This window comes from Lutra lutra, chromosome 17, assembly GCF_902655055.1.
Source record: "Lutra lutra chromosome 17, mLutLut1.2, whole genome shotgun sequence".
NCBI classification, from domain to species: domain Eukaryota; kingdom Metazoa; phylum Chordata; class Mammalia; order Carnivora; family Mustelidae; genus Lutra; species Lutra lutra.
The window spans coordinates 9124756-9137111 of record NC_062294.1 but is presented as its reverse complement, the minus strand read 5'-3'; the positions used below and the strand labels follow the sequence as shown (position 1 = coordinate 9137111).

The 12356-nt window shown below is 43.2% G+C and overlaps 1 protein-coding gene across 14 annotated transcripts in view; it reads left to right on the top strand.

The window, feature by feature from the left end:
- The window catches only part of WWOX (WW domain containing oxidoreductase), a 944020-nt gene that overhangs the window by 320096 nt on the left and 611568 nt on the right, over positions 1 to 12356 (top strand). Inside the window, exon 9 of one of the 14 annotated variants that reach the window (XM_047710179.1) lies at positions 9796 to 9814. The exons of 11 other annotated variants lie outside the window; for them this stretch is intronic. In XM_047710179.1, coding sequence (XP_047566135.1) covers positions 9796 to 9798 — 3 coding nt within the window. In that variant the 3' untranslated portion in view covers positions 9799 to 9814. Of the gene's footprint in view, positions 1 to 587; positions 3656 to 9795; positions 9815 to 12356 lie in introns of those variants that run through there. 2 more of the 14 variants (XM_047710165.1, XM_047710177.1) reach the window with 2 other exon arrangements.

The following is a 12356-nucleotide window of genomic DNA, read 5'->3' as shown; positions in this document are numbered from 1 at the left end:
GTGCTTTCCTGAGAGGACCGTCCCCCTGGAGGAGTGTGCCCCAGGAGTCTGGGTGAGGTGGCACTGGGTCACAGAGATGCTCTCAAACAAGTCTGCACAACTCGTGGTGAGAACCAGAGATGTGGAAGAAACGCTCAGGGGCTCGAACAGGCGGATATGCTTCAGATCGATGTATTATTAAAGGCATCACTGGCAGCCCACATCTATACAGTGGCTTGGACACGGTAAACCGTATTGACTAGCAGGCAGTTCTCCCCCAGGTGCTGACTCAGGACCCAGGCTCTTCCCATCTTGTGGTTCATCATCATCCACCCCTGGCTTGCAAGGCTGCATTGCTTGGTGCCGCAGGTTGGTGGAAGAGGCCGGGACATGGGCTCTTGCGTGTGGAGGCGCTTTAAAGACCAGGCTGGGAGCGGCACGGATCTGTGAAACCTAAGAGGCTAGGAAGTGTGGCCCAGGAGGAAGAGGAAACAGGTACGATAGACAGACAGCAGGTCTTTGCCCTGCCTGACATACTACTGGTGGATCTCTGTTTGAAATCACTTTGGATTCTCTCTCTCTCTCTCTCTCTCTCTTTTTCCCCAAAGTTCTTCATGTGGATGACTCTGGAGATAGCCGGAGAGAGATTGATGTGCTTCCCGCCCTGCACAACCTCAGCCTCTTGGGGATGCAAGAGCCCATTCTTGTTGTCCACGGTGCCGACTGCCAGGGCCTGCTTCCCAGTAGGGAGAGCGGGCAGGAGGATGCTTGCTTCCCTCCACAGCCCTCCCTAGCAGCTGAGGGGCTGCGGGACAGTTCCGGACAGCAAGTATCAGCAGAAATCCTCCCAGGCCCTCTCGGAGACCTTCTATTCTTGGATGAAAAGGCAGGGCTGCTGGTATTTTCTGTCCCCCTTTCTTCCCGTGTGCAGTGTGGATTTGATGCTTATAGGCACGGCTGCCTCCTTGTCGTCATGAAGCCACAGACGGAAGGGAAGAGTCACAAGAATGGCGGAGAGAATGGCCCTAACCCTAGGACCACAGCCTGGAGTCAGGAGCTCTGTCACCGTCAGCCGGGGTCTGTTTGCCCTCCTCCTGCAAACCAGCCACTAGCAGACATAGCGGTATGAGTGTGGGATCTGGGTTCAAGAGAGATTCTGTATAACCCTCAGGGCTGAGAATTCTCTGGGATGCACGTCATCCCTCACCCTGTGTGTCCGCTTGAACAGACGCCGAACAGCCATTGTGTTCTGCTACACTTGGGAAGTACTCCAGTACAATGTTTCTGGAAAGTGACAGGTTTTAGCACTGGAAGACTGTCTTTGCCATTCAGATTTTTCTCAGCAGCGCATTTCTGTTGTGGCGACGTGGGATGTGATCTCAGAACTTGGCATCCTGTGTGCGTGCCTGAAGCGGTAGTGGCACTCAATGGTCCATTTCCTCTTTGTCTTTGTACTGAGGCACATTTATGTTACGGTAATCGCCTCATGGTATTTCAAGATCTCTATTTGGGCCACATTGGTTAGAAGAAGACCGTCTCTAGGTGCTAGTACCTGAGCATCATATGACCTGAACCAGCTTGCAGTTCCCGTCATTCTTGACCAAAATAATACCATTAGGAACTGTCCCACTGCTGCTGCTACCACTCATGATATCCCCTGCCAAGGAATTGGGTAAACGTTGTGATGCAGTAGATGCCTGACTTAGGAAATAAACGTTCAGAGCTCTGTCATACAGCGACGTGCAGTGTTTTCCCCCCTATTCATGAAAACTCTTCCAGACGACAGTTAGCAGGTTTGATACTCTCTATATACTACAGGTGTGCTTCTGTAGAAATAGAAAACAATGCAGACTCTCTGTTTTCCTAGTAAATCCATTCCTTTGATTATTCCAGTCAGTTATGATGAGGCCAGTGTGCAAACCTGTTTTTCTGAGGCACCCGTGCTTCCAGTGGTCAAGGAGTGATGAGAGGGAAGCTGAAAGAAGGAAGAGTAACACGGTAAAATCAGACTCTGTATATATTTCAAATTAAAACTCCAGCCATGCAGAAGCAGCCTGCAAAGGATTGGCCGCAGAGTCCGTTCCTGTGATCAGCTGCATGGACGATGGAATTGCTAAGCAGCGCCAGAGGGAACCCGGTCAGCCTCGTAGATCAGAAACCAAGGCCGTCGTGTCTCTAGCACCGAACAGTTCAAAGGCACCCGTTTCAGAAGCCTTTGTCCGTTTTTAAATAATGGAAAACTGGGGCTTTGGTAATTGTTTCTTAAGGAAGAAAGTCAGTTAAGATTAGAATGTGAATTTCCGTCCGTTGAAACTAAGTCATCTTGCTGTTCTGCAGAGCGCCTGCAACTTGGAGCTCATGCCATCAGGTTTTGCTAGATTGAAGACAGTCTTTTGTTATCAGAGTATTGGCTGAATGCGTCCCAAATGAAAGTGGATTACTGGCCCTCCTCCTTCCTGGCTAGTCTGTGGCTCAGCACAGGAGACAGCAAACTAGAGCCTTGCCCCAAATCTGTCCTGCCGCCTGGTTTTGTGTAACCTGTAAGCCTAGAGTTCTTTTTACATTTTTAAATGGCTGCAAAAAATGTTAAAAGACAAGTAATATTTCGTGATACATGAAAACAGTATGAAATTTGAATTTGATTGCCCATAAATAAAGTTTTATTGGAAGACAGGCTTGCTCCTGCGTGTGTGCACTGTCTAGGGCTGCTATGAGCGTTATGATGGCAGAGTCTAGTAGCTGCAGCAGACATGCCATCCGCAAAGCTGAGAGTATTTACTAACTATCCCTTTCCAGGCAAATTTGCCGACACCTGCTTTAAGTGATGTACTTACCTGTGAGCAGAGGCAATGAAGGAGAGATTTTGGCCCCTTCTCTCCCAATGAAATGAGGGAAGGTCAGAATTGTGTTCCTGCCCTCAGTGCTGCTGCAGATCTTAGGGCTACTTTTTGGAGTTCTTCCTCCGCAGCAGGGCCCAACCCTGACTTTTCCTGCCCACCCCACTCTTTCCTCACAGGTCTGTGCAAGTCCCATAGCAAGATGTTGGCTAAGGACCATTGCAACCAACCGGTGGTTCTCTGCAGGCTATGAGTCACCTCTAAGATTATTGAGCCGTTGTGTGGCACAGCAGACCCAGGCCTCGTAACATGCCGGCCCCCACTCCACCGTTCTGTGGCCGCAGGATAATTTAGGGATGATGAGGGGAAAGTGGTCTCTCTTTATCTGTTAATTCCTCGGAGGACGTTCTGTTCAGAATGAATAGTCTTGAAACGTGTAATAAAGTTGCCTATCAAGACCACTTTCGAGAGAGATTTAAATGTGATAATAAGAATAAAAGAAAATGAAGTGACATTGAGGGCGTCTTCTTTTATAACAGCTCTTGGTCGTGACTGTTAAGCACACTGTAAAATGACTTTTATACATTTATGGATCGAAATGGTTCTGCTGAAATTTTAAGTGTTAACATTGTTCAAACTTCCATTACTAACACCTCTCACATTGCTACAAACGGTTTCGTATTTGACATTTTGATCATACTAACCTGGGAACTTTACACTGATGCTTTCATTTCATGCCGCAGGAGGGTTCTGCTTATTTCGATTTCAGCTCCCTTCTCTAGGAAGCCAATACATTACGTTTGCACATCTTACCCCGATGCGCGCTATAAACCGATGGGCACAGAAGATGTTCTGGAGAGACGGAGGAAGCTCAGATGTTTTGTCAGATTGACACGGGGTAGGAAATACATAGATATTTTTTTCAACCTATGGCTCCTTCCTTTTCAGATTTTCTTGTTTGCTTTCCTTGAAGCTACTACTTCGCAGACTGCCATTCACAACTGCACTTTTTTTTTAATAACGGCCTTACTGAGATATAATTCACATACCAAACAATCACTCATTGAAAGTGTACAACCTAAGGGCTTGTAGTATATGCACCGAGTAAAACAGCCATCAACACAATCAATTTTAGGAGATTTTTATTACCCCAAAAAGAAAACCTGCACCTCCTAGCTGTCACCTCCCAACATCCCACTCCATCCGCCAGTCTTAGGCCGCCACTCATCTCCTGTCTGACTCTATACATTTGCCTCTCCGGACATTTTGTATAAATAGGATCACGTGATACGTGGTTCTCGCTGACTGGCTGCTTTGACCTTGCATAACATTTTCGAGGTACACCTTCTTTTTCAGCCCTTTGCTTCTTATTTCTTTCTTATAAGTAGAACATTTTTAAAAGGGATACTTGGCATGCACAGGAATATCTAACCCATGTAAGCATGTGGGATCTGTTGGATTCGTGTTCGTGGCCCCCAGGGCAACCAGCAGCGCCTCACGCGTGCTGGGCATTCTTCCAGTGCCTGCCGGGTACATGCCTGGGGGCTTGATAAAGCTGATGATAGGCGCCTGGGCCTTCACATCTCTCTCAGCATCCCGGTAGGCACATCGCAAAGAAAGGTGGCCTTATAATAGGATATGCACGAAACTGCGCTGAGGGAGCACCCAGCACCAGAAGCTCAGAAGTCAGAAGCTGCTTCCCTATCTCAGAATGAGCCTTTGTCTTCAAGGTCTTCTCCACCCTGTGTACCGAGCACGGGGACCTCCTCAGACTCTTCTGGGTTCTCCTCCGCCTCCCAGGTTGGCCATGTCAGCAGCATCTTTCTTGAGATGGGAGCTTTAGGTAGATGGATAAATGTGGTGTGGTAGATACTTTGCTCATTTCTTCCCAGTTCTCGCAAGAGAGTAAAGAGTCTTTTTGTTATAAATGAGTCCTTTGTCAAGTTTCGTCCCGCTTTTGCAAGGCTGACTTTGGATGGGGATAACTGGAGCCTTGCTTTTCATTTTGATGAAATGAAAGTTCATTTCTCCGTCTATGAGGATCATTTTCCAGTTTGCCAGGACTGGCCCATGGAAACCTGTCTTGTGTGTTCTAATTGTTACCAAATCCAGGGAAATCGTGGCTGGGAGGGAGGGACTGTGAACTTACTGACAGAATTGGACCACTGGCTTTCATTTCATTTCAAGACCTGTCCCCTATTATCACAGAGAATGGAAAGTCAGCTTAAGTTAGCACTAGCTAATTGCTTCCTTAGTTGAAGGCCTAAATGAGTTTTAAAGTGAAATGCGTATCTCCAAGTGCCGCATATCTCCAAGTGCTAAGTAGCCAACACACAATAGGCAATTGAGATAGCAAAGGGACTAATTCAGAAGAGGTTGTTGTGTTCTTTTCTCTTCCATCTCCCCCCACTTTCTCTGTCTCTGTCTCTGCTTTCCTTCCCTCCCACCCTCTGTCCTTCAGATCCTCCTTTTCTTCTCTCTTTTTCCTTTCATTTAACCATTATACATACTATGGGGTTGTGTCTGTAGGCTTTTGTTGGTAATTAAATAAATTATTTTTACATTTAACGCAATCTTGAATTACCAGATGATCATCTTAGGCACTCCAAAGTATAAGAGCCCTTGAAAGCAATATCCATGCATAGATATTCCATAGCACGTCTTACAATCTAAATATTGCTTTTAGTGTAATCGAAGCAGCAAGAGTAGTCACAAGCAGTTGATGGACTATTTTTCAAATTGATTTCAAAAATGTATTTAAGGGGATGATCTTCTAGTCTAGATTACCTATTGATTTTTAATATGAAAAGCTCATTATGTAAGCAGGAACTGCATATAAAAACCTAGCAAACCTTTGCATAAATCCTTTAATTGAATTTCCAGAGCCTGTGGTTCTACTTTTTTTTTTAATTAAATCTATTTCTTTTTTTAAGTGTTACTGTGTAATTTGCATGCTGTGAAGAGGCCCTGTCCCAGATAAAGTGCCATTGATCCTTATTAAACCTCACCTCTGGGCTTGCTTAAAACTAACTGGAAAAATTAAAGTGTTCATGCCGCAGTGCACTTATAGCTTGTGTGATAGGATTATGGAAAAAATAATAAAACTAATTTCCAGGAGAGAATTTATAATGTGAGATTTTATTTTTTTCAATTTGATAATTAATAGTGAAATCATATCATATATATAAATCATATTTTAGCCTATAAACGGAAATGGCAATTAGTAAAGATAATATATACTTGATGTAAAACCATCATGTTACATGTGGATAATCTTTTGGCACTTTAATTTTTTAATTGTAGAAGGAAAGGATTATGAATTCAAGTCCAACACATTAAATGGTGGGTTTCCTTTGAAAAATCTGATTCTTTTACTATGCAGTATATTAGGAGATTTTTAATTTTAGTGTGGGGAAGTATAAAAGATACAGAGAAAGATATTCTGGTTATGTTTGTGCTAAAATGTATGTATTAGAATTACCAGCGGAAAGAAAAATATAAGGGCTGCAATAGGTTTTTCTATTTTTTAATACCTAACATTTGTTATTTTAAAAGCAATAAAATCCCCTAAAGAAATATTCATAATCAATAAGAACACAAAATATGGAATATATTAACTGAGTTATAAAAATGTTTGTAGTATAGCACAAAATGAAAAACACAGCAAGTTATGTACGGTTTAAAGTGTAATCAATTTTGAGGTTGTATACAAGGATATAAATGATAAACACAAGTTGTAGCGTTTTTAGTAAAGGCTGTTACAAAATACTGTATTTATGGCCTATTCCATTCTTTTTATAGCTCATTAATGTAGAAAACAAACACAGTGTATCCATCTTCTCAGACAGCTTAAAATTCCCTTAAATGATATTTTTAAATGGGAATACTGAGCTCATTTGATCTGTTTCTTCTTCAAGCACGTGTGAGTTTGAACAGGCGTATTTACTGGGGTTCCTTTTCATACTCTGGAAGGAAAAAGAGCTGCTCTCCCTTCACGAAACAGGGCTGAATGGAACGAACACCTTTACAGATGGCTTGGTGGTATCCCCCTCCTCTCATAGGGCTCCACATCTCCCCATGTCCCACCCCACCCTGAGAAGAACCTTCATCCCTTCAGAAGCTGCATTAATTCTTCCAGGCCACAAGGGGGCTGTTGAGTTACTGGTTCACTGCACTCGCTGGCAGGAGAGTTTTAATGCTGGTTCCAAAGGTGCTCAGTTTCCTGTGGTACCTATGAATATGCATGCAGTGTGTGCTCAGCAATCTACCAGTTCAAACTAGACAGCTGGTTCTGGCGGTGAGGTATGCTTTTTGCTCTCTTTCTCTCCTTCCCTTGGACAAGTCCTTTCTGAGTAAGCTGAATCTATAATGTCATTAACTTATTTTCAGTATCTCATTTGGTTTTGATGTTTCCATCATGGCCTCTTTTTTTTTTTCCTTTCATTTTGTCATTCTGTAGAAGTTGTTAGCCTGTTATGATCGATGGAGCAAGAGTTTCATGGCTGTAGGAGCCACAAACGTGGGCATCCAGCATTCCTCAAAGCATAAACAGGATTTAGCACTGCTCTATCTGTTTCCAGTAAGGTAAGAGTAGTTGGAAAAAAAGAAAAACAAATCTTGTTAAGAAGGGCAAAGTGTTTGAATTGTTTCCCCCTCTCTCTTATTTGGATTAACATACGGCTTGGCACTACATATTTCTGTCCATCCATCCATCCACCATCCATCCATCCATCTATCCATCTACCATCAGTCTATCCATGCATCCATCCATCCATCCATCCACCATTAGTCCATCCAGCCATCTACCCACCATCCATCCAACCTTCCACCCACCATCCAGCCATCCACCATTAGTCCATCCAGCCATCCAGCCATCTACCCACCATCCATCCAACCTTCCACCCATCATCCAGCCATCCACCATCAGTCCATTCAACCATCCATCCTTTCACCCACCATCCATCCATCCATCCACCATTAGTCCATTCAACCATCCATCTACCCACCATCCATCCATCCTTCCACCCACCATCCATCCATCCATCCACCATCAGTCCATCCAACCATCCATCTACCCACCATCCATCCATCCTTCTACCCACTGTTCATCCACCATCTATCCATCCATTCATCCATCATCCACCATCCATCCATCCACCATCCATCTACCCACCCATCCAATATGTATTAAATATTTGCTATGTGTCAGGCACTACTTCAGACAATAGGGATATGAATTTGAATTTGGATCACTCATTGCCTTCAGGACTCTCATTATTTGTGGAAAGGACAAAGACATATGCTAATAAATTTAACAAAGGGAAACAGAGACCAAACTCAGCGTTGGGCTTACTCACCCTTGGGCCATAACATTCATGATAACGTTGAAAGCTATTTTTGCTTATGACTCTAGTTTATTTGGACTTTGTAATTTATAAAACTAACATTACTGTAGAGAAATACTTCTTTGTGGTTTGACAGTATTAAAGAAGATGCTCTACCTAGTAAAAATGGAGATGGCATGTCCTTTTCCCTAGAATAGGTTGACGTCAGTCTGGTTACCTCCCAAGAATCATGTGCCATTGTCATAGGAGTATTGACACAGAGGGTCATCTATAGAATGTGGGCGGTCATCTGCAAGTTGAGGATAGGGGCCAGGACACCAAATAAAGTGCTCTAAGTATCTGGCCCGGGAACCTGGACAGTGGCCACAGACAGGATTCAGAATTCCACACTGGGAACAAAAGCCAAGCTGAGATAGGAAAAGCCCAACCAGCACAAATTAGGGGCCTCTAATAATGTTGACCCAGTAGTGCCCCCAGTCACTGCCCCTTCCTAAAGACAGTATAGTATAGCCAATGACAAAGAAAACGGGGCATGTAAGAAAACTGAGAGGCTTGAAGTGATGATTCTCTTGGCTTCAGAGCCCAGAAGCAGGCTTACTTAATCTTATCCAAAATGTCATATTTTATCTGAGGCAACTGATGGATTACAGGGCTGAGCTTCATTTTATAGAGTATCAGAATAGTCAGCCTTTTGGAGTTTCTTTGTCCAGTATGATAGCCCCTAGCCATGTGTGGCTATTTAAATTAAAATTGATTAATTGAAATAAAAAATTCAGTTGCTCAGCCACACTAGCCACATTTCACATCCTCAGTAGCCACATGTGGTCAGTGGCTGCCGTATTCTGTGGTGCTGATACGGAGCATTGCTGTCACGGCAGAGCCTCCTGTGGGATAGCACTGCTCCAAAGCAGAAGTCTCCAGCATGTGAAGAATGACTTATTAGGGTTCCAAAAGAAACATTACAGTTTTTGTTTATCCATTTACTTCCCATGTGTGTTCTTAAACGTCTCCATGCTTATGTCAGGTGGTAGGTACTACTGTTTTAGGAGCTTTACATATATTTACATATTTCATCCTTTCTAGTATCCTATGAAATAGTACTGCCATCCCTATTTTGTGGATGAGGACACCGGTGTACTGAGTCAGGAGGTGGCAGAATTAGGATTCCACTCAGGTGGTCCAGCTCCTGGTCCTTCCTCTTAACTGCAGCATGATATGGGCTCTCAATTAAGAAGATTGATCTTTACAAAAATTACATAGATATGTTGACATGGGAACCTTGCCCAGCCCTCTGATAGGGAGGAGCCGATGTGAGGCATTCTGAAGTAAGGCTGGCTGTTCCCCTAGGCACGAGGTCATGGTGGAGCCGCTGCTCCTTGTGGACTTTCAGCAGTGGAAAATGCATCGTGGTTTCCCCACGTGTGCTTGGCTAAATGGATTGAGACATTAGATTATCTGGTTTGAACTAAAGCATCTGTTGTGAAATGAGCAAAAGCTTTAAAAAGATTTCTGCAAAGAGACCTGTGTTTGAAGATAATATTTATAATGCAAATACAAGCAAGCATTTTTTTTTTTTAAATGGCATCATTGGTAGTTCAGCTCCTTCTAATATGAGCCCTTCATCTGTTACAAAGTAAACACAATGACGATTTGATCAGATCTCCGAAGATGTCAATAAAAAACCCCCAAATCTACATTAGCACAAAGAGACAATTGCACGCACTGTTTTTAATGATGAATGTAATTCCTACCCTGTATCATTTCTGGTGATCATAGCTAATAGAAGACTACAAGTTTATGATTTATAAATAAACACCACAGACATATACTGAAGTATCTGTCTTGAATTTTTCCTCTTGGTGAAGGTGCACAATTAAAACAGTCCGGAACCTTTAAGCTCTTAAACGGAATCTGTGGTCTCTGCCTGTCTTGGTTTTCACTGTTCATTTGGGTCCTGCTCTGTTTATCCTCTGCTAACTAGAAGAACACCCTTTTAATAGAGTTGAAAATCATGAAATGAAAGGTATTTTGTAAGAAAAAGAAAAAAGCCATTGATTGAAACAAAGACTCATGGCCTAGAGACTGAACTTTCGATGGAAACTTTGCTGAGTATGCCTTTGTTTATCATTAACCGTGGGAGAACTCTCCCCACCTTCCACCCCTTAATTTGAAGGTATCTAAACTTTTTAAAAATACATTCTGACATTGGTACATAATTGCACTGAGCCTAGTTGACAAAAGTCTGAAAAATTGCAAAGATAGAGGTTTTCCTTGCATTCTGGAAATATTCCCCAGAACTTCTTCAAGCATGCCAAATCTTTTGCTCAGGGTAGGGGAATTGTGCGCGTGCGTGTGTGTGAGAAAGTGTGTGTGTGTGTGTGTGTGTGTGTGTGTTGTGAGATGATAGAATTGGTTTGTAAAAACTGTGCAGAAATAACATGTTATCTAGGAACCTATCCTATTCATCTTTCTGGTGCTGGTACTTTCAAATAAAATATATAATTTCTGTGCCAAAAGGGAACCTTCACTTGCCGGGAGATTTCTTAACTCCCTCTGTATCCCTGGTTAATGCTGACCTACCCACCACGTACATTTCGGTTACCTTTTGTTTCCATATGCTTTTTGAGAGCTTTAAAAACAAATCTGTGTCTCAAGAATAGTAACTTAGAAGCTGCTTGTTACTGCAACGGCCGCTCTGAGAAGTGGGCGGATATGATACATCCGTTCGGATTATCCGTTCGGATGGAATCGTGGGCAGATGGTGCCATATTTTCTTACATCATAATTCCACAATCCCTATCAGTGAAACAGAGGTGAAAGAGGTCACTTGGTTTTTCCAATGTCGAATTGCTCCACAATTTTTTTTAAAATGAATTAGCATTTATTGAATGCTTACTGGGGCCCGTGCTAAGTACTTTACATGTGATTTCTTGTCTCCCGGCCACCCTGTGAAGTGACTGCCATTATTATCTTCACTTGTAACGGTGAGGAAACCGAGGCTCAGAGAGGTTAAGTAATTGGCTGCGTCATAATGCTGGGCAGTGACAAAGTGCCTGTTAGGACAACTAGCCCCTATTAGCACCAAGACTGTTTTCCAGGGCCATGTTGTGTGAGAGTGAATGTTCTGACAAAGAACATGTGTTTCAATTTTCTGGGGAGGCACCCCATCTTACTCATCTGTTTTGCTGTACCCAGAAAGAGTGTCAGGCCCACAGGAGACATATGGCACTCTCTGTTAAGAGAAAAGCCTGAAAAAGAAAGGGCCATTCATAGATGTTCCTGGAAGTGGGTTGGTGGTGAGCATCCCGCTCTGTGGGAGCGGAAGCTCTGTCAGGGGACCACTTTAGAAAAGGGTAAAACATTTCGGTGCAGAATTTTGGGAGGAGCCCTCGAACCTGAGGGTCACTGAAGCTTACTCTTGGTTAGCATCAAGGTTGTGCTGGGCTGAAATTACACAAAACCAAGATGGAGTTGCCTCCGTTGTGTCAGTTTCATCCCTTCTGTTTATTCTACGTTCCCAGGCGTTCAAGTGTCAAAGGCACTTGGATGTTTCTGATTTGGTGTTGAAACCATATGAAAAACGTGCCATGTTTCTGCATGTCCCCATCTACGGGAGGAACCATCCAGCCCCCAAGAAGTGTGCCTCGGCTTTCAGGGGAAGTCCTCCATCTACAAAGCAGCATTCTCTGACATGGGGGACTTTGAAAGTGCTTTCCTTTTTACCTGCATCTGGGTAGATTTTTTTTTTTTCTAGTAGTTTCTTAATGGTCTTTAGTGAAGGAAGTAAGTGGCACTGATCAGTGAAGGTGGACAGTTAAGATTTATAATGTATTTGTGCTAGCTGATTGCCAACAGAACCGGCCTTTCCCAGCGGTGCTGTACGTAGACTCGGAAAATCAATAGGGATTAACCTCTGACCTCCTTCACATACTTATACTGTGGGCTGCATCGCTTACCAATATTTCATCTGTTTCACTTAGCCGCTGCTACTTACTCAATAATGTGTGGCCGGTCTCACAAGATAACTAATTAATTTTTTAAAATGCAGCATCACTTGTAACTGTGATAAAATATCACACCTTTGGAAATCAAGGCCATTTTGGTTTATTTATTAAACTCACATTAATTAGTCTTAATTAAACAAACAGAAAAAAACAGGGAAGGGAGCGAGCTAAAACTCTAGGGTTTGCCTGGC